Below are 20,396 nucleotides of genomic sequence, written 5' to 3'. Positions count from 1 at the left end.
TGACAACATCTTCCAGAACCAACAATGGATAAAGAATGAAAGGAAGGGCATTACAGGACTGGAAAGCAACATGTAAGAAAAACTCGGAGGTAAAAGGCAGTGGTGCATTTAAGGAACTAAAGCAGGTTAGGACAGTTAATGTCTAAGCTTAGGGAGGAAGGGCAGAGGGGTATCAAGAGATGAGCCTGAAGAGAACCACCATGGTGAAATTCCTTAGTCCTTATCCCTGGGATCATGACCTGAGCCAAAGGCAGACATTTAATGACTAAGCCACTGAGGTGCCCCTAAATCATGTTCTCTGATAAACAACTTGTATCTAGACTATATAGAGAACTATTACAACTCAATAATAAAAAGACTCAATTATAAAACAATAAAACCCCTCAATAATAAAAATAATTAAAAACTGGTCAAGGAATCTGAATAGACATTTTTCTGAAGAAGGTAAAGAAGTGGCCAATATGCAGATGAAAAGATGTTCAACATCATTAGCATTTAGAGAAATGCAAATCAAAACCAGTGAAATACCATTTCATAGCCACTCGTATGGCTGTAATTCAAATACCAGAAAGATTGTCCAAAAAGACAAGTGTTGGTGAGGATGTGGAGAAACTGGGCCCTCAAATACTGCTGCTGGCCATGTGAAATGGCGCGGTTGCCCTGGGAAGTAGTCAGGCAGTTCCTCACAAAGTGAAACACAGTCAACATCTGAGACTGGCCATCCCACCCCTAGGTACATGAGCGAAAGAAATGAAAACCTACACTCACACAAAAACTATGAATGTTCATAGCGGCATTATTGGAGCGGACATCAACAGAGGAAAGGAAAAGTAGAAAGTGGTACAGCCACTTTTGACATATTACTGGGGAATGAGAAAAGAATGGAGTATGAATACAGGCTGCAACCTGGATGAATCCTGAGCACATTATGCTGAGTGAAAGAAGCCCGTCATAAAAGACCATACATTATTTGAGTCCACTGATCTGACATGTCCAGAATCAGTAACTCAACAGGGACAAAAAGTAGATCAATGGTTATCTAGGAGTGGGGGACTGAGGTAAAATGGGGAGTAACTGCTAACAGATATAAGATTTCTTTTTGGGGAGATAAAAATGTTCTAAAATTGATTGTGATGATGGTTGCACAATTCTGTAAGTATAGAGAAAACCACTGGATTGTATACTTTTAAGCAGGTAAATTGTACAATAGGAAAATTACATGTCTATAAAAACTATTATATAGATATATATAAGTAGAATAAATATATATATAAATGTATACATATGTCAATATACTCAAATTAAATTTGAAAAACTGGGGTTACATAGTTCATGAAAAAATAAAAAGGAATGAGACTGGTAAATTAGACACAAATTTGTTCAATTTATTGCCTACAAGGCAATAAAACTGTAACATTTGAAGTCTTATTTCCTACTATAGAGAATAAGAAATAATCACACCTATCCTGTTCTATATGTTAAGTTCTAAGGTGACAGAGTTGTGAAATATAATAGTATAGAATCAAATATGTCAAAGTTGTATTCTTCTAGGTTTGTTACATTAGAGTAAATGTCACACAGTCATTTGTTGTCTTATTCCCATGTCTTTGATAATTTTTCTTAGCAAAGGATTCTCATGAGCAAACCACAATGATTTTGCAGCCCAGTGTTGGTAAATAGAAAATGACAGGGTGTTTCTTCCTAGCTAACCACATGGAAACAATCTAAAAGTGAAGGAATCTCAGAACTAAAGCCCCAAGAAATCCCCTGAATGAAACAAAGGAAAACATGCCCAAGTAACTCTTAAAACTGTTAGGATTTTTTTAATTTTTATTTTTTATTTTTTAAAGATTTTATTTATTTATTTGACAGACAGAGATCACAAGCAGGCAGAGAGGCAGGCAGAGAGGGGGAAGCAGGCTCCCTGCTGAGCAGAGAGCCCAATGCGGGGCTCGATCCCAGGACCCTGGGACCATGACCTGAGCCAAAGGCAGAGGCTTTAACCCACTGAACCACCCAGGCACCCCAGGATTTTTTTAAACTACATATTAATAACTGTACTAACTATAGCAATATTTTATATTAACAACTATAATAACTATTGCAATACAGTAATAACTATAGCAGTTATTAAAGAGAGAGCTAGTTTGAAAATTCTTACCTGATAATAGAGGAAGTTATTACATCAACTTTAAATACTTGCAAGACAGAAGCAAAGATGCTATAAAAGTTGTTGGGAATTTATAAACCCAATAAAAGAGGTGGCGCATCAATGAGGCAGAGTGACATAAGCTGGCAGATAAACCTGTGATTAGTAATGACGGGCTCATGGAGCCAGCCAAATCATAGCTAAATAGCATTGCTGATGAGAAGGAAAGAAAAACCAATAAAACTAGGAAACAGACCAAGGTAATCCAATTTAGGAATCATCAGCCTACTGGAGGTCAAATAATTATGCAAGCAGAGTAGAAATCTGACTTCAGAAAGAAATTAAAGACAATTTTCTGGATGCTCAATAGAGTCAATTATAATGCAGCTATCTTAGAGGTATATGAAAAGCCATTTATAGCAACTGTCATTGAAATGTCCCTGGGTATCCTCGTATTTTAAGCATGAAACACAGAAACAGAAAGATACGGTTTTGGGGTATGTGGGGATGAGCAGGGAGCCCAATGTGGGCCTCGATCTCATGACCTTGATGTCGTGACCTGAGCCAGAAACAAGAGTTGGACAGTTAACTGACTGCATCACCCAGGCACCCCAGGAAAAAAGGTATGTTTTTTAAAATTAATTAATTGGGGCCCCTGGGTGGCTCAGTCAATTAAGCGTTTGACTCTTGCTTTCCACTCAGGTCATGATCTCGGGGTCCTGAGATCAAGCCCCACATCGGGCTCGGCGCTCAGTCTGGAGTCTGCTTGTCTTCTCCCTCTGCTCCTCCTCCTGCTCTTTCTCTCTTCCCCAACCCTCCCATGAATAAATAAAATCTTTAAAAAAAAATTAATTTATTTATTTATTTGACAGAGAAAGAGGGAGAGAACACAAGCAGGGGGAGCCGCAGGCAGAGGGAGAGGGAAAAGAAGGCTCCCTGCTGAGCAAGGAGACAGATGCAGGGCTTGATCCCAGGACTCTGGGATGATGACCAGAGCCAAAGGCAGACACCTAACCAACTGAGCTACCCAGGTGCCCCAGAAAGCTATGCTTTTAAAAAAAAGGGGAGGGGGGATATAAACATGCTAGGATATTGTATTCTGTCACTTTATACTGATTAAATTACCTGAGAATAGTAATGTAGATGGATTCACAGAAAGTCCTACATGAAATGTGTTTCAGACCCCTCTGAAAAATGATCTATATACCTTGGAAGTAAAAGGCAGAACCTGGCAAATGACTGGTCTAAGGTACTAATTTTGCCAGAGGTTACACCAAAGAATTTTTTCTACCACCAGCAGAGATAAAAATGCAACTGAAACCCCTAGCAGATAAGAGGGCAGTGAGTTAGAGACCAAAGGCACCTTCCAGATGCTAAGGACCACCACTGGGCAGGCACTTGTTTACTGATGACAAAGACACGAATTAAATCACTGGTTGGTGAGTTCAGAACAGTCTGTTCTGGAGGTGACTGTAGCTATTTAAGGAGCTACAGAACCTGAAACAATTTATCAATGAGCTAAAAATATCCAGACAAGGATCTAGTGAGAGTTACCCAAAAAGGATAAGTAGATTGCAACATCAACAAAAAGCTGGGTTAGAGATGTCAAGATTAATCAAACAACAGCATTTTGAAAAATATAAGGTATAAACAATTTTTAAGTGTCTAGACTACCTTGAAAAGGCTGGATATCATATGATTTCTGAAGGCATAGCTAAGGTTCTTTTTTTTTTTTTTTTTTGAGAGAGAGATCACAAGCAGGCAGAGAGGCAGGCAGAGAGAGAGGGGGAAGCAGGTTCCCTGCCGAGCAGAGAGCCCAATGCGGGGCTCGATCCCAGGACCCTGAGATCATAACCTGGGCCGAAGGCAGAGGCTTAACGCACTGAGCCACCCAGGTTCCCCAAGATTCTTTAACAGAAATATACATCAGCAGTAATGGAAACAATTGTGCCATGATACTTCTGTAAAAATGGGTTAACCAAATTAGAAGTTATCTTTTTTGAAAGGGAAATTGCCTTTTAACCAAAAAAAAGGGAGAAAAGACTCGGGACAATAAAGAAAAACATACAGGGCAAAGAAAACAGAAATGTAGCAGTTAAAACATATAAAATACATGAGTCAAATAAAGCAAAGATCACTGCCTGGCATAGAAACAAAATCCAACAATGTGTTGTCCCTAAGAAATACAAGTAAGCCCAAATAAAAATGGGCAGTAGGTCAAGGTTTAAGATTTACTGTATCTTTGCAAAAACAAAAAAGTGAAGGTTACTATTATAAAAATGATCTTAAGTGTGAAAAAGTATATATAAAAATATAAAAACTTAATACAGTGCATCTTAATACATAAACATAACTGCAACATATATCCTTTTTTTTTAAAAAAAAGATTTTATTTATTTGAGAGAGAGAGAGACAGAGACAGAGCATGAGCAGGGGGAAAGGGACAGAAGGAGAGGGAGAAGCCCATTGCCCACTGAGCAGGACACCTGATGCAGGGCTTGATCCTGGGACTCCGGGATCATGACCACAGCCGAAGGCAGACACTCAACTGACTGAGCCACCTAGATGCCCCAAAACAATATATCCTGAAGAAAAGTTATAAAAACTATAAAATATAATTATATCTAAAAGCCTTAGCAGGACCCCACAGCAGACTGAACAGATAAGGAATTAAAAACCTCTCAATGAACCAGACCCACTATTTCTAAATCTCTTAAGGACAAATAGTATGTATCTCTAATAGTAATAGCTATACCTTAGCAAAAACTATTATTCATTTCTGTTTTCCACTTTGAACCTCTCCACGTATTTTACAAATAGTTTTAATGCTCAATCAACCTCTAAATGCTTCTCTGTGCATCATTCTGTAACACTTGCCACTCAGGAGATATTTATTATTGATAATAAGTGCTCAATAAATTACTTGTTGGATAAGCTAATAATACCAACAGGAGAACAACAGCAATAAGCCTGGCAAAACAGCACCACCAGTTGAAAAGAATTCCCAATGTATGAATAGCAGTTTCTTTTCTCCCCATGCCCTAGACAGAATACAACCCTTCTTTCCTTAAAATGTGAAGGCAAACTGTCATTTAAGATCATTTAAAACAATCTAATATATACAAAGTTAAGCTAAAAAAAAAAAAAGAAAAATTATGTTTACTGACCTTGTAAGAATGTAAGGCGAAAATGAAGCTGGATTATCCTGCTCTGAAAAGAGGGGCATAGATCCTCCCATGATCCACAAACGGAAGTACAAAACGAAAATCACCTTCAAAGAAAAGAAGATTTGGTAAGAAAATCATTGCTTGTTGGGCGTCAAGCCCCACCTTTCTGGAGGACACTTGTGATGCTTTATAAATGTTTTATTTTGTTTCACTATGAACATTTCTATAAAGTCCTAAGATTCAAGATGAGGAGGCAAGATGCAAACAGCTGGGAAGGGAGAAGAGTATAAACAATGAAGGTGTTGAGGGAGAGGCAAGCAAATTCTTAATTACAGCTGTCAGTAGCAAGCATTTACCAGCTGTTATCCACTGTGCTAAAGATTTTCCATCTCACCTGCGGCCTCACAGCAACCCCAGAGGTAGATGAGAAAGCTGAGGTTTAGAAGTAATTTACCCAGAATCCCATAGCTAATAAACTACAAGATCCAGGAGGTGAATCCAAGTCACTATCCAACCATGTTCTTAACCATTCCATTTACACAGCCCTGTGAAAGTTAATTTAAAGTATAATAAATAATACTGCCGTGTTCTGAATAAACACATTTGAAGTGTTCCAACCCTTGAATGCCCTGAAGCAGAACATTCATGAAGGGTTATTTCAACAAATCCCAGGAACATCTTTTGTGTCACCCACTGGAATTCTATCACTAAATGGTACTATCCTATTGCTAAGGTGAGTAAGAAAACCAAAAGCAGAGACATTTCCGTGGGGATGAGTTTTGTTTATAAGGGTGTTTACCCACATAGGCCTTCCAGATGATTCTCACTTCAACAGGACAAAATTACATTGTTTTTATAAAAGTTAGAGGGAAACCTTTGCTTGAATAAAAAGCCAAAGGATTAATTTTGGAGGCAGTTAAAGCTGGATTGTTTTTTCCATGAATATCACTGACTTCCTTTATAAATATCTTAATATAAATAACCTCAAACCCAAAAACCTAAAATAAATGTATGGTGTCAGCCAAAAGCATATCAACAGTAAACAATCCCTAGGCAGCAACTGAAAATCATCTTAATGTTCACACAATGTCCTGCTCAAACTGAATTAAATTCTTAAAGACATTATAATGGAAAATATCAACCATGAAAGTAATAGGAAAAGTATCCCCAATGCATATAAATTCCCTAAAAAACCATGTATGTGTATAGAGGAAGAAACTGTGATAATTAAACAAAAGGAATAGGAAGATAAATAGAAGATAGGGTTTTAAGAATAAATTTTTAGAAGAACAAAATGATTATTAACTGACAACTTTCACCATAGCAATTATGTCAAATTACTTGCATTCCCATACAGCTCTAAGAAAATAAGTCACTTCTGAAACCAGTGATGAATCATCCTAATTCTATGCAAAGATAATGGGGAATACTTTAGAGAAATATTTTGTCCCTTTTGTTGAGACTGTCCAGTCAAGACTCTCTGCTGTCATTCAGATCTGCATACTCTTCTTCCATAAATATGTTTTAGTGTCAAGAAAAAAAAATCCTGTTAATTGGTAACATTACAATTCAAAGACTTTTCACTAAGTTTCCCATTAAAGTTTATGGGGAACAGCAACAGCATAAGAGAATGGTCTCCTGAATCCAACACTGTAAGAAAGTGATTAATGTGACAGTCACCAAAGATGGCAACCAAGAATTCCTGCCCCCCCTCCCTTTTTTGCATGTGCTTTCTGCTCTTCCCATCAAGAAGGAAGCCAACTGCCCCTCCTCTTGAGTCTGAGCTAGTCTTGTGACTTGCACTGACCAACAGAATGTGTCAGTTCTGGGCCTACCCCCTGAGAGGTCCTGCAACTTTGGGTTCAATGCTTTCAGAACAAGCTGCCATGTTGTAAGGAAGTCCTGGCTACCCTGCTAGAGTGAGGCCACAGGGAGAGACCTTAGGGAGTGAGAAAGTACAGACAGTCGAGCCCAGAGGACAGCTAAGGAAGCTGCTTGTGTAATCCCAGTCAAAAATCACAAGGAGCATTAGAACCATCTAGCTCGATGCTGCCCAACTAAAGCATTCAGGGCAAATATATGTGGTGGTTGTTTTAGGCCACTACATTTGGGGGTGGTTTCTTGTGCAGCAATACATAACTGATACAGCTCGGTTTATGCCACTGAGACAACTCAGGATCAGCATCTTGAAAGGGACTCATAAAATATTACAGTTGGCACTGTCCGTGTCACTGAGTTCACATACTCTGAGAAGGTTTTCATGCATACCTTCTAAAGCTTTGTAACATTCACAGCATGTAAACTCTTTGATCCTAAGATCGTGCTGTTAGCATCTATTGCTGATTCTATTAAATAATCTAGATCATGTCTCTGAGCCAAGTGAAAGTAAAATATTCCTTATCAGATATTTCAGAAGCATACATATACTTACGTAACTTATGACCAAAGTGGCCCTTTTTAAGAATGGCCTCATGGCAAGCAGGAAATGCCTATTGCTCCTTGCTGTCAGATACCTGGAACAGGAGAGAAAAAAAAAAAATCTTAAATAAGTGTTAGAGTCCACCACACATAATGTTCTCCATTCACTGTGAATAAGCTGTAGCTCGAAAAAAGGTCAGAAAGGATCAGAGCTAAGAGCATGGCTCCTGGATCCAGACCACTTGGGTTTCAGTCCCCCAGCTGCTTACTGTCTGAAAGACCTGGGGCAAGTTTCTTAACTTCTTTGCCTGTCTTATGTTTCTTACTTACAAAAAAAAAAAAGGAATAACAGTAGTACCTACTCCACAGAAACATTGTGGGGTAAAATGAAATAATATATGGAGTAGGATCTAGCACTGTTAGCTGTGAATATTACTACCCCATCTATGCCAAATAACCCAGCAATTCTGGTAACTGTATGGTTACACTGGTGGTCCAAGGGATGATCAGAAACAAGAGTTTACCTACTGCATTTAATTTGAGATACTATGTCTTCAATCTACAAAATACACAAATATCTTTTTAAAAAAGATTTATTTATTTTCGAGAGGATGGGGGCAGAGGAAGAAAATCCCAAACAGACTCCCTGTTGAGCACAGAGCTCAAAATGGGGCTTGATCCCATGACCCTGAGATCACGACCTGAGCTGAAATCAAGAGTCAGGCCACCCAGGTGCCCTATCTCACAAGTATCTTACCCCTGAAAAAATAAAGTATCCAAGTCACCCAAGGTTAAGAAACTTACCCAAGCTAACAAAGTTAGTAAACATCCACTGGTGGAATCAGAGCTCACCAATATGTAATGGGCAATTTTCTCACCAGCCTATGGCCTCTGGAACCAAACTAGGTTACAGGAATGTCAACTTCTAGAGGGGCAGGAACTTATTTGGATGCTGTGTCTGCCATAGCTCACTGATTTGTACAAAATGGGAACCCCGTATTTCTATATAAGAGGCACATGGCTTTGATAATGACAATAGGGGTGCCTGGGTGGCTTAGTTGGTTAAGTGTCTCCTTTCGGCTCAGGTCATGATCCTGGAGTTCCAGGATCCTCAGGCTACCGGCTCAGCAGGAAGTCTGCTTCTCCCACTGCCCTTCACCCCACTCATGCTCTCTCTCACTCTCTCTGACTCTCAAACAAATAAATAATCTTAATTAGAAAAACAAAGACAATGAAAGAAAAGCAAGAGAAAGCTATTAACAACTCCCAAGCAAAAACCTAAAGCATCATTTTCATCTACATGCAAACTTCCATGTTTTAAACTACAAAGTGAAGGAACAAATCAAATCATGTAACCCAGCAAGCATTTCCCACCTCATCCTTATTTTTCCTACTCTTTCCCATTTTTTTTCTTTTACTCTATTTAATTTCTCCTGGAAGGATTTCTTCTCAAATCTCTTAAAAGCTGCCCTTGAATGAGGTCTCTTTACACAATGGGAATATTTTACTGGCGAGATATCCCTTTGTAAGGCCTCACTGGGTTCAAATCACAAAGAAGTGTCCATCTTCATGACTGCTTATAAAATATATACGGTTGCTCCAATTTGCAACAGTTAAATGTGTCCAGATGGTACTGTAAGGAGGCAACAATGTCACTCAGAAGCAGGTCTCTCTTCTTGCTTCCCGTTTCCTCTTCCTGGTTCATAAAGAGGAAGCTGTGGATCAGACCTTTCAGAGTTCTTAATGAGTGGAGAAAATGAGGTGAGCTCAAAAAACCACAAGTCCGCTTTTAGCAAAATCTGGACTGGATCCATCCCCAAGCACCACACTTAAACCTTTCCTTAGCTCTCAAGCTTGGCAAGGAGGAAGGCCAGAGATGCTGTCAGCTCTCACAATGCAGGTACATGACTAATGTACCAAAAGAGGCTTCCGGGAGTCCACCACTTCCTGAATCAATACACAAGATTTTGTGTATGTTTGTGGTGGTGTATATCTCTGAAGTGAAATCCTTGGCTCTGATCTTCAGTGTGAACTGGATCTATATGAATCCCAAAAGGTTACAGCCCTGCCAAGTGGCTTCTCTCTGCTCTGCCTCCACTATTTCTATCATTTTCAGGATGACTCAACGAAGATCAACCCTGGATATTTCTGCTATTCCTTTCCACGATGCAAGGTAAGTGAGTGGCAGCAGGAAGGGAACAGCAGTATGGGAAAGGGAAAGTGTTGGGGAGGCCTGAAATTGTAATACTTGGAATGAGAAAACGCTTCTTGGGTTAGTCTGCTTTTGGAAGATCCATTTCTCAGGTTCCCTCATTGCCGGTTTATTTTAACACAGTGGAAAACATTAGAAGTGGTCTCCTCTCTACAGAACAACAAACCACAGGGTTTAGGATTTTGTTCAATGTTAAACTTGGATAAATTCCAAAAGTCCGCATTTTGTTTCACTGAAAGCTTACAATGATGTTTATTTCAGGGAGTGATATTTATAAAGTGTCCCTTTGCCTAGAAATTCTTCCCTCACAACAAATTCCATTTCCTCAAGAAGTTAAGCTCCTTCAGACACCAAATAATTTGCTCTTAAAATGAAACATCCCAAAGCCATGAAAGCCCAAGATGATACAGAGAGGAGTGGTTGAAAAATGACCTCTTTCAAGATTTCTACTTCTAGTTGTTGACCAATATTAAAAGAGAAAATAAGCCAAAAGGATATGGCCCCTTTCTTGGTAAACACTAGGTCAGAGGCTGAGAGTCTTAAGCTCATACAGGAAGAACTCCAAGAGCTGAATTCTCTGTATTCCTTCCTCCTCCCCACCTCACAATAAAATTAGACAGTGGAATTTTCCCCTTTAGTCCATGATATTATGCATGGTCTGTAACTGAACAACAAAAACATTAATAGAATAAAAATACCAAAAAATGATATGTGCCAGATATAAATTTAAGTGATCAAATTGTAGTTATTTGCCACTTTTAACAATTCTATGAGGAAAAACAGAATTCCCTTTTTTACGGAGGAAGAGACCAAAAAACTAGAATATTCAGCTATTCTATCAGATTCTCTCAGCTATTCATTTCAGTCACAAGCTAAAGTATCTGTAAGTGCCTTTTAAAGAAGGCACTATGTAAATGCCATCACTGATAATTTTCAATTTCAGGCAAAGTCTCCACTGTTTTCCCTGTGAAGCCAGAGAACATTTCAACAACCAAACCAAAGCACTGAGGAACGCACTAGAATAGGAACCAAGGGTTCAATACCCAGGCTTCCAAGTCATTGGTTTTATAGCTTGTAACAAGTCTATAAGGAGCTTTGTTTTCTTATTTTATGAGAATTAAACTCAGTGGTTTCAGGTCTAAAACACTGTGCTCCTTGGATGTTCTCACCAACAGATGGCATCACAAATGAAAAAGAAAAACAGAGAGAAACCTGAAAATTTTTAAAAGAAATGCTAGGGATTAAGAGGAAGCAAATGTTAGTTGATCATTCCCCACCCCCAACTTGAGTAGACCCTTCAGAATTTGCAGTTGCACGGGAAAATAATATTTTAACATTAGTTTGGGGTGTTGCATTATCAAACTCTGCATTTTTAACAATATCTGATTTTAGGCAAACAGCAGATCAAGATTATCCGGAGTAGATTCCCTAACCTGTGCTCCCTCACACCCAATACTATTTTTTCTAACACCAAATCTTCTATTAATGTTCACCTTCTCAGTTGATTGTGTTCAAATATTCAGAGCTAAACGTGACTTCCTCCCTCAAGTTCACCTCCATGGCTTCTCAGTCATCAAATCCCACATAAGGTCCCGGCTGAGAAAATGACAACCAGCCACAACGAACTGCCCACCAAAATCCTGAGTGTTAAGTAAATGCTCATTATTTTAAGCCACTGGCTTTGTCGACACAGAATTATTATGTCAGTGGATAACTGATATCTATCTATCTATCTCACACAATGATCAATAAATGCTTATAGACCCAAACAGATTTTTAAAAATATTTTTCTGACTCCACTCAACACCCCCCCCTTTTTTTTCTGTGTGTTCCTTATCCTCCAGTGCTAGACCAGGGTACGAAAGAAGAATGCTAGGTTTGGGAGGTAGACAGCAAGCTGGAAGAGGGGAAACTACAAGATGGTACTATCTTAACCTTAAATCCTGCTGGTTTAAATGAAGATGTTATATTATACCTTACAGCCCTTCTCAGGATCTATAAACTCCTGTTAATTTTTGCCTTAACACCAGCTCCTGTGGCACATATCTCAGATAAAAAGAGTTGTTACTTTTTAACATTATACCAATAAATTATAAAAAGCTTGAAGGAGCACAGAATACATGACCGTAAAATCTACCACTTTGGCATGTGTATTATTTTAAGCTGAAGGCAATCAAGACCCAGCAGAGTCAAGAAAATCTTTGATCTCTCCCTTCACTACCTAAAAGAATTTAGAGAGGGGGCCTGCCTCAGAGAGGAAGCTGTACCAGAGGTAACTTATACCTGAATGACTGACTTATCTGTAGGACAGAGCAAATCTGTAATTACCAAATGTCTGCTCTTCCTACTGTCCTACGAATTACGCTCCCCTGCTTGGAAGCCCTTAGCTCAGGAAGGCACAGAGGTCTTGATGAGGGAACAGAAGGCTGGCTGAGGACAAAGCAAAAGCTTACACCCGGCAATCTTCCCCCACTCTGACTCCTGGGTGGGACAGAAGTGACATTCTTTAGGAATCTCCCAACTATCTTAATGTTAATACCTTGCTAGAGGAAAAAACCTTGAAAAGGGCAAGGCCTCTGGTATCTGGTTTCTTGTAAGTCCTCTTTAGCATATGAAAGTTCTTTTTTTTTTTTAAGATTTTATTTATTTATTTGACAGAGAGAGAGATCACAAGTAGGCAGAGAGGCAGGCAGAGAGAGAGAGAGAGAGGAGGAAGCAGGCTCCCTGCTAAGCAGAGAGCCCGATGCGGGACTCCATCCCAGGACCCTGAGATCACCTGAGCCAAAGGCAGAGGCTTTAACCCACTGAGCCACCCAGGCGCCCTTAGCATATGAAAGTTCTATTGAAACCTCCCTTTTCCTTACCGCCCCCAACCCCATCATATATAACCTGCCACCCCTCACAACCCCCAGATAGCAGCTCTTTCTGCCCACGGGTTCTGTCCCCGTGCTTTAAAAAAAACACCATTTTGCACCAAAGATGTCTCAAGAATCGGCTCCGGACCTCACCCCACCGAACCTCACTTTTATTCTAGAACTTCATCAGTCCGACTTGCCTTTGGGTCTTATATTTTTATGGGACTCCTGTATGTATGAAATTAAATTTGTTTTCCTCCTGTTAATCTATCCTATGTCAATTTAATTATTAGACTAGCCAAAGAAGCTAAAAGGGTAGAAGGAAAATTTTACCTCTTCTATTAGCTATATACAAAATTCCTTCTAGAACACCAGTCATATTAATTTAATTTCTCCTGTTCTTTCAAAGTAATAACGGAGATTAATAAAGAGTCATATACCATGACCAAAATTTTTTTTAAAAGATTAAATTCAGAGCTTTTTAGGATAGGAATTTAGGAATCTGCTTCTCTTTGAAACACAAGAGAAAAGGTAGGCTTTTTGTGCTTTTTTTTCCCCCAGTTGACCAAAGTAACAAAGACACAGCTCACATTAGAAAAGATTATAAACTTAACAAAAACAACAAAAAGAAATGAAAGTGTCTTTGGGTTCTTCTTGAATGCACTTTCTCCTTGAACTCATGAAGTGCCTCATCTAAATCTTAATAACCAAAGGCATTATGAAGAGGAGTGAGACAACCTTTGATGTCTCCTTTGATATTCAAATGAAGAGTCTGAAGCAAAGGAGCCAATTCTAAGACAATAATGCATTTCTCACTTTTATCTATTCAAAAACCCCAACTCACCTTCAATACCCCATTCTGTGGCTATGGTAAATTTTTCTTTCAGAAATTTCAAACTTAGCTCAGTATGTTATTTACAAAGAAATATGTGGAAATAAAGACAAAGAAGGAAGAGAGAAATATAATTTCAGTTCTCTAACCATTCTGAAAATCAAATTTAGAACCGGAAGAGGTCAGAATAGCTCAGGCAGTTTTACAGGTGAGGAAAAAAAAAAAAATGAAAGTCCAGAAGTGTTAACTGATTTGCAGAAGATTGGGGTCCTTTGATATCAAAGGTCAATGAGTTCAGGCTTTATTATTCATTAAATCTGCGGCCTAATTTATATTCCTAAATGAATTCAGTCAGAGACCCCAATTCCTCCTACATGTAACAGCAAAAATTCAATTCTGGTGATATCATCCTTTTCTGTCATTAACAGTCCCAGAAAAGTTTTAATTCATTCATAATAGGGGGTACTTAATGTACTCTATGGGTATCATTCACAGCGCTATGCACTTTACTTTTTTTTTTTTTAAGATTATTTATTTATTTATTTGGCAGACAGAGATCACAAGTAGGCAGAGAGCTCGATGGGGGGGGGGGGGGGGGCCTTGATCCCAGGACCCTGAGATCATAACCTGAGCAGAAGGCAGAGGCTTTAGCCCACTGAGCCACCCAGGCGCCCCTGCACTTTACTTTTTTTATGTCATTCAATTCCATATTGTGAGCCATGCTTGTCCCCATCTTGTGAATGAGGCTGAAGGAAGAATTTACTCAGGATCTTGCAGCTGGCAAGTGGCAGAGGTGAGATACGAATCCAAATCCAAGGCATTCACTACTCTATGTAGCATATAAAAAAACAGAGCTGGTTTATTTAGCACACTTTCAACATAGATCATTTTTGTATGCATTTCTGCATGTGTAGAAACACAGTGATTTCTACTGAATTAAATGATAAAGTTCATCTTCAGTATCTTCCTCCATTTGCATGGGTCTACAATAAAACCCTTAGTACAGGTTTTTCTTACAAATGAATGAACTGAGGCAGTGCACGATTCTTGAAGGTCTTTTATGACGTATCCTTTTAATGGTTAAGGTGTTTAGTGGTTGCTGAAGGTTGAAATGCAAGTTCCATGTATTGTGGGCTGTTTCAGAAGTCCTAAGTGAGAACAGACGGCCAAAAGGAGTGTGTGTGTGCACGGCTGAGAGGGTGTGACTGTACTGTGAACCCATCCCCATCAGCCGGACAGCTCCACAGACAAAAGTGGCAAGCAGGAACACAGAGTGAGACAGATAAGTGTGTCCTAAGAGTGACAATGAAGCTGACACCTGAGGAAGAGAAGAAGTGAATTAGGTGAGGGGAGAAGGAATAAGACACATATATGATGATTGGGGCGCCTGGGTGGCTCAGCGGGTTAAAACCTCTGCCTTTGGCTCAGGTCATGGTCTCAGGGTCCTGGGATCGAGCCCCGCATCAGGCTCTCTGCTCAGCAAGGAGCCTGCTTCCTCCTCTCTCCCTGCCTGCCTCTCTGACTACTTGTAATCTCTCTCTGTCAAATAAATAAATAAAATCTTAAAAAAAAAAAAAAAGACACATATATGATGAGGTTCTAGAACATAGGTGAGGTTCGGTGGGGTGAGGTCCGGAGCCGATGACCAAGAAAGAATTCTTGAGACATCTTTGGTGCAAAATGGTGGTTTATTAAAACATGGGGACAGAACCTGTGGGCAGAAAGAGCTGCTGCTCCGGGGTTGTGAGGGATGGCAGGTTATGTACCCTGCGGTTGGGGGAAGGTGAGGGAAAGGGAGGTTTCAACGGAGCTTTCATATGCTAAAGAGGGCCTATAAGGTGCCGGAGGTCTTGCGGCTTGATCAATGTTGTCTTTTCCCTTTTGGCAAGCCATTAACATCAAGATAGTTGGGAGATTCCTGGTGGGATGTCACATTCCTGCTATCAAGCGTCTTTGTTAGTGAGATTTAGGTTCAGAAGAGATTTAACTTCATTTACATTTCCTTCTACCTCAGCCTCCTTCAGTTTTGTTTATGGAGGGTAGGGTGACATTAGGGCTTGAGGAACTGAGTTATTTGCCTCTGGAAATTGTGCTATTGATGGGTAACTTCTTTGTTTGTAGATCTTTAAGACATTTGTAAACCAAGGGAGACTCCTGTCTTGCAGGATTGTGATCTCTGCAAGTTAACTATTTGTTTCTCATTTATGGCAGTCAGGGGTGCCTGAGGAATGTCACACATATTACCGAGGGGAGCGGGTGGAGAGGGGGTGCAAGGTGCCAGCTTTTGCTTTGTCCTCAGCCAGCCTCCTGCTCCCTCATCATATACAGAGGCCTAGGATTGAGATAGGGCAAGCAAGGTGAAGAAAATAAAAGTTCATTCTAGCTGCAGGATCTAATACTGGCAGAGTAGTGACAGGGAGGCTTGAGAGGCAGGCAAGGGCCTCAGTGACCCTCATGTCCCACTGTGGAGTTTGGACTTTATTTGGACAGCAATGAAGTTGGGTAAGGGCTTCAGGCAGTGGGTAAGGGCTTCAGGCAGTGAGGACTCAATGCGATTTCCAGCACAAAGTGGCCCTCTGTGATGTTGCTAATGTGACTAGTGTGAGGTCCATAACAAAGCAAAGGGCCCAGCAGTCCCAATGGGGAAATGGTAGGCAGCAGTGATTCTGGAAGTTTCTGAGATGTCAGATTCAGAAATAGAAGAGGTTCTAGCCCAAATAGGTAGAGAGACCTGATGGCAGGGATAAGTGAGAAAGGCATGTGTTGTTACATTTATTTACCAATCTTATTTAGTATTAAGTGTTTTCTTAATGCATTTCAATTTTGTGTGAATAGGTCATTAATTTGATGTCATTCAAAACTTTCTACTAACCAGAATATTAAACTGCCAAAATAGAAACCCATTTTAAGAATATACATATTATGCAATTGTGTGGCCTTTTCTATGTCAAAGGGCTTTTCAGTACAGTCTAATATTTAATCTTTGAAAGATCCATATGCCCTTGGCAGAAGAGAAAGCACCATCCCCACATTACTGACCTAGACCTAGACCTCCTGAACCAGAATTCAGACATTTTATAGCTGATTCCATACCTTTTAGCTACATCACATGATCTCCTCTCCAACCACACTGTCAAACACATTTGCTGCAGGTTTCCCCTTATTTCTATCAGTCCAAACTTCCTGCACACCACAGACTCTTAAGAACCCATGCAAATGAAATCACTACTACTTGCAGGACACATCTGCCTGGGTACCCAAATAAACTTTTGCACTCAGAAGATTAAAAACAGCCAGTGATACCATAATCATATTTTCTGAACCTCTTATTGGAATATACAGACTGATAAATCCAAATATAATTCAGCTAGTGAAAAGGAGTATTTGGTATTGAAACTGTCCAGGTAAACTGGGGAAACACACGTTCTGTTAATAATGACAACAGTAAAATAACAGCTGACATGGAGTAAACGCCTACAGTGCCCCAGGCAGTTCCTATGTATAAATACTTAGCATCTTCCTACAGTATGTGCACTAATAAAATCTTCATTTTACAAATGGGGAAACCAAAATATTAAGAGTCAAGAAACTTGCACCGAGGACCAACAGGAGTCAGAAGGTCAATATAGCTTGTACCTTTTTAATCACCAATGCTCTTCTGCCTCTCTGACACTGCCAACTAAATGTCTTCAACTTCCCTTTGCCTGAATTTCAAACACTACCCTCAAGTACATACACGGCATTAACATGTATTTAAAAGAATGATGATTCCATGAAAAAAATGCTCAACATCACTCGGCATCATGGAAATATAAATCAAAACCATAATGAGATACCACCTCACACCAGTCAGGGAATGACTAAAATTAACAAGTCAGGAAATGACAGATGTTGGCGAGGATGCTGAGAAAAGAGAACCCTCCTACACTGTTGGTGGGAACGCAAGCTGGTACAGGCACTCTGGAAAACAATATGGAGGTTCCTCAAAAAGTTAAAAATAGAGCTACCCTACAACCCAGCAATTGCACTACTAAGTATTTATCCCAAAGATACCGATGTAGTGAAAAGAAGGGGCACATGCACCCCAATGTTTGTCCACAATAGCCAAACTATGGAAAGAGCCCAGATGTCCATCAACAGATAAATGGATAAAGAAGCTGTGAGATACACACACACACACACAATGGAATACTACTCAGCCATCAAAAAAATGAAATCCTGCCATTTGCAATGACGTGGATGAAACTAGAGAAATTATACTAAGCAAAATAAGTCCATCAGAGAAAGACAATTATCATATGACCTCACTGATACATGGAATTTAAGAAACAAAACAGAGGATCATAGGCGAAGAGAGGAAAAAATAAAACAAGATGAAATCAGAGAGGGTGATAAACCATAAAGAATTTTAACCACAAGAAACAGAGGGTGACTGGAGGGGAGGAGGATGGAGTGATAGGGTAAGTGGGTGATGGACATTAAGAAGGACATGTGATGTGGGACACCTGGGTGGTTCAGTGGTTAGTGTCTGCCTTGGGCTCAGGTCATAATCCCAGGGTCCTGGGATTGAGCCCCAAGTCGGGCTCCCTGCTCAGCAGGGAGCCTGCTTCTCCCTCTCCCCATTGCTCATGCTCTCTCTATGCCTCAAATAAATAAATAAAATCTGTTTAAAAAAGAAGAAGAAGAAAAAGAAGAAGAAGGGCACGTGATGTAATGAGCACTGGGTGTTATATGCAACTGATGAAATCACTGAATTCTACCTCTGAAACTAACAATATTATATGTTAATTAACTGAATTTAAATTTTAAAAATCAAACTATAAAAAAATAAATAAATAAAAGGATGATGATTCAGGATACCATATACACCTGATCAATTAAGGAAATTAACAGAAAGGCTGCTACAACTTCATTGCTATGAAATATCACAAGCTGTTCCAACAGCAATATTCAATTGGCAAAATACTAGGCAAGGAGTTAGGCCCTATAAACAATATATGAAAGAAATAAAAGCATACATTTAACACTTAAATAACAGCTAACATTTACTGAGTGTTTGCCATGGGCCAGAACCTCTCCTAAGCACACATATCAGCTCTTTAAACACACACACCAACAACAAAAGTATGAAGCAGGTATTATTTCTATCTTCATTTTACAGAAGGGGAAACAGAAGCCTAGAAGCCTAACGGAGTGACTTGAACTTGCCTGGGGCAGTGAACAGAGCTGGGAACTCTGCCTGTGCATTCGGGTGCTGGAGCCCACTTCCCAGAGCCGCCCCGCACGGCCCTTCTGTGCTTGCTGTACTGCCCCCAAGGAGCTGTGCATAGGAGGAAGGACGAAGAGACTTCAGAGAAGGAAGAAGTCAGCATGAGCTGGAAAAGGAGAAGAAGCTATGGGAAACACAGGAGACCTGACCTGGGCCTGGGGTTGGGGGGGTGGTCAGAGAAGATGGAGGAGAGAGGCAAGAGGGGCTGGGAGAGAGGTGCCCAGGCGGCCGCAGAGGGACTGGAGGGAGCGTGGCTGCCCAGGACGGTGAGGGCTCCTGGCAAACACAGCGCGGGCAGCCCCTCCTCAGCATGGCAGAGTCAAGGGTGTGAAATCTGAATAAGGAAGTGTGAAACGGAACTCTGAAACCATGTCAGCCTGAACAGCAGGAGAATATCCCTAAATATAATGGATATTGTTTCTGTCTCCCTTTTGCTCAGCCACACAGAGGCAAGGGGTCTCACCCAGGCAGCTAGCTCCCTCTCCTCTCAGCCTTCCCCAGGCCTCACCTGGTATCATCCCTGTCACTAGGGTTCTTTGGGGACCTGGAGCAGGACTGTATCTCTCCAGGGTCCCATCTCTGACTTACTCCCTAGGTGTTTCAAACCTTATAGCCAAACACCCAGGACAGAGACTGGGCTCCCATGCCATTGGAGGGGAGGGCATCGTGTGCTGCAGCTCTACACCTTCTCCTGGTCTCTCCTCCACTCGTGGCATCCACGCAAAATGCAGGCCAGGCTGGCCCAGCTGGGCTCTGTCTCACTTTTATGCTCATCACAGGGTGAGAAACTTAGGAGATGTGCTACAGCTGCGAACAGCTTACGCTGGAGACACGCAGGGGAGGAAGCCTAGCTTAAGCCACTTTCTCCAATCCAGCTTTCCACAGAGGCCCCTCATGCACAGGCCGGAAGCAACTTGTAAGAAGGGACAGTAAGCCCAGAAGCTCTGCAATACACATGGGTTTGCACACTGAGTTCACGCAGAGGCCAAGGAGGACATTTGGCTGCCTGGGCTTCCTGGAGACCACTGCTCCTCCTAAAATAGATCACTTCCCTGCAGCCATGGCCACGCTGTGGCCAAGATAGGTGGCTTAAGAAAACACAGCATCAGGGAGGTGAGCTATGTCGGTGCGGGAGAAGAGAAACCTTTCCTTGGTCCAGATGAACTCATCCAGAGAACAGCCCATGTCTCTGGCCCCAACCCCTAACCTTCTTTCTAATGAAGGTCAGAGGGCTGACCATCAGAGCTGCAAGGGCTGGAAAGGGGGGACTGGTCCTTCCAGCACAATCCTGGCAAACTCCTTTAAAGTTCACGTTTCCTACAAGAATCTAATTTTCGGGGGATTCAAGTTTTATTTCACTTGGAACTCTTTTTTACACTCAGGACAAATACGCTGTATTTTTTCTTTAAAAAAGGTGAACTTTTCAAGGTTCAACTCTAGGCAATTTGGTTTTATTTTTAAATTCCAGTATTCACACATGTTGAAAGCTCCTAA

At 40.6% G+C, this 20,396-nt stretch overlaps 1 protein-coding gene across 3 annotated transcripts in view; it reads right to left on the bottom strand.

Moving 5' to 3' along the window:
* The window catches only part of TMTC1 (transmembrane O-mannosyltransferase targeting cadherins 1), a gene marked incomplete at its 5' end in the record, with an annotated part of 261,097 nt that overhangs the window by 134,623 nt on the left and 106,078 nt on the right, over positions 1 to 20,396 (bottom strand). For 2 of the 3 annotated variants that reach the window (XM_080811049.1, XM_080811050.1), the window contains 2 exons: positions 5,317 to 5,420; positions 7,748 to 7,829. The exons of the other annotated variant lie outside the window; for it this stretch is intronic. In XM_080811049.1, the coding sequence (XP_080667175.1) occupies positions 5,317 to 5,420; positions 7,748 to 7,829 (186 nt within the window). The remainder of the gene's footprint in view (positions 1 to 5,316; positions 5,421 to 7,747; positions 7,830 to 20,396) is intronic. 3 annotated transcript variants of the gene reach the window in all.

Source organism: Martes martes (assembly GCF_963455335.1).
Source record: "Martes martes genome assembly, chromosome: 8".
NCBI lineage: Eukaryota > Metazoa > Chordata > Mammalia > Carnivora > Mustelidae > Martes > Martes martes.
Note: the sequence above shows the minus strand (reverse complement) of the source record. Positions and strands in the feature narration are given on the sequence as shown.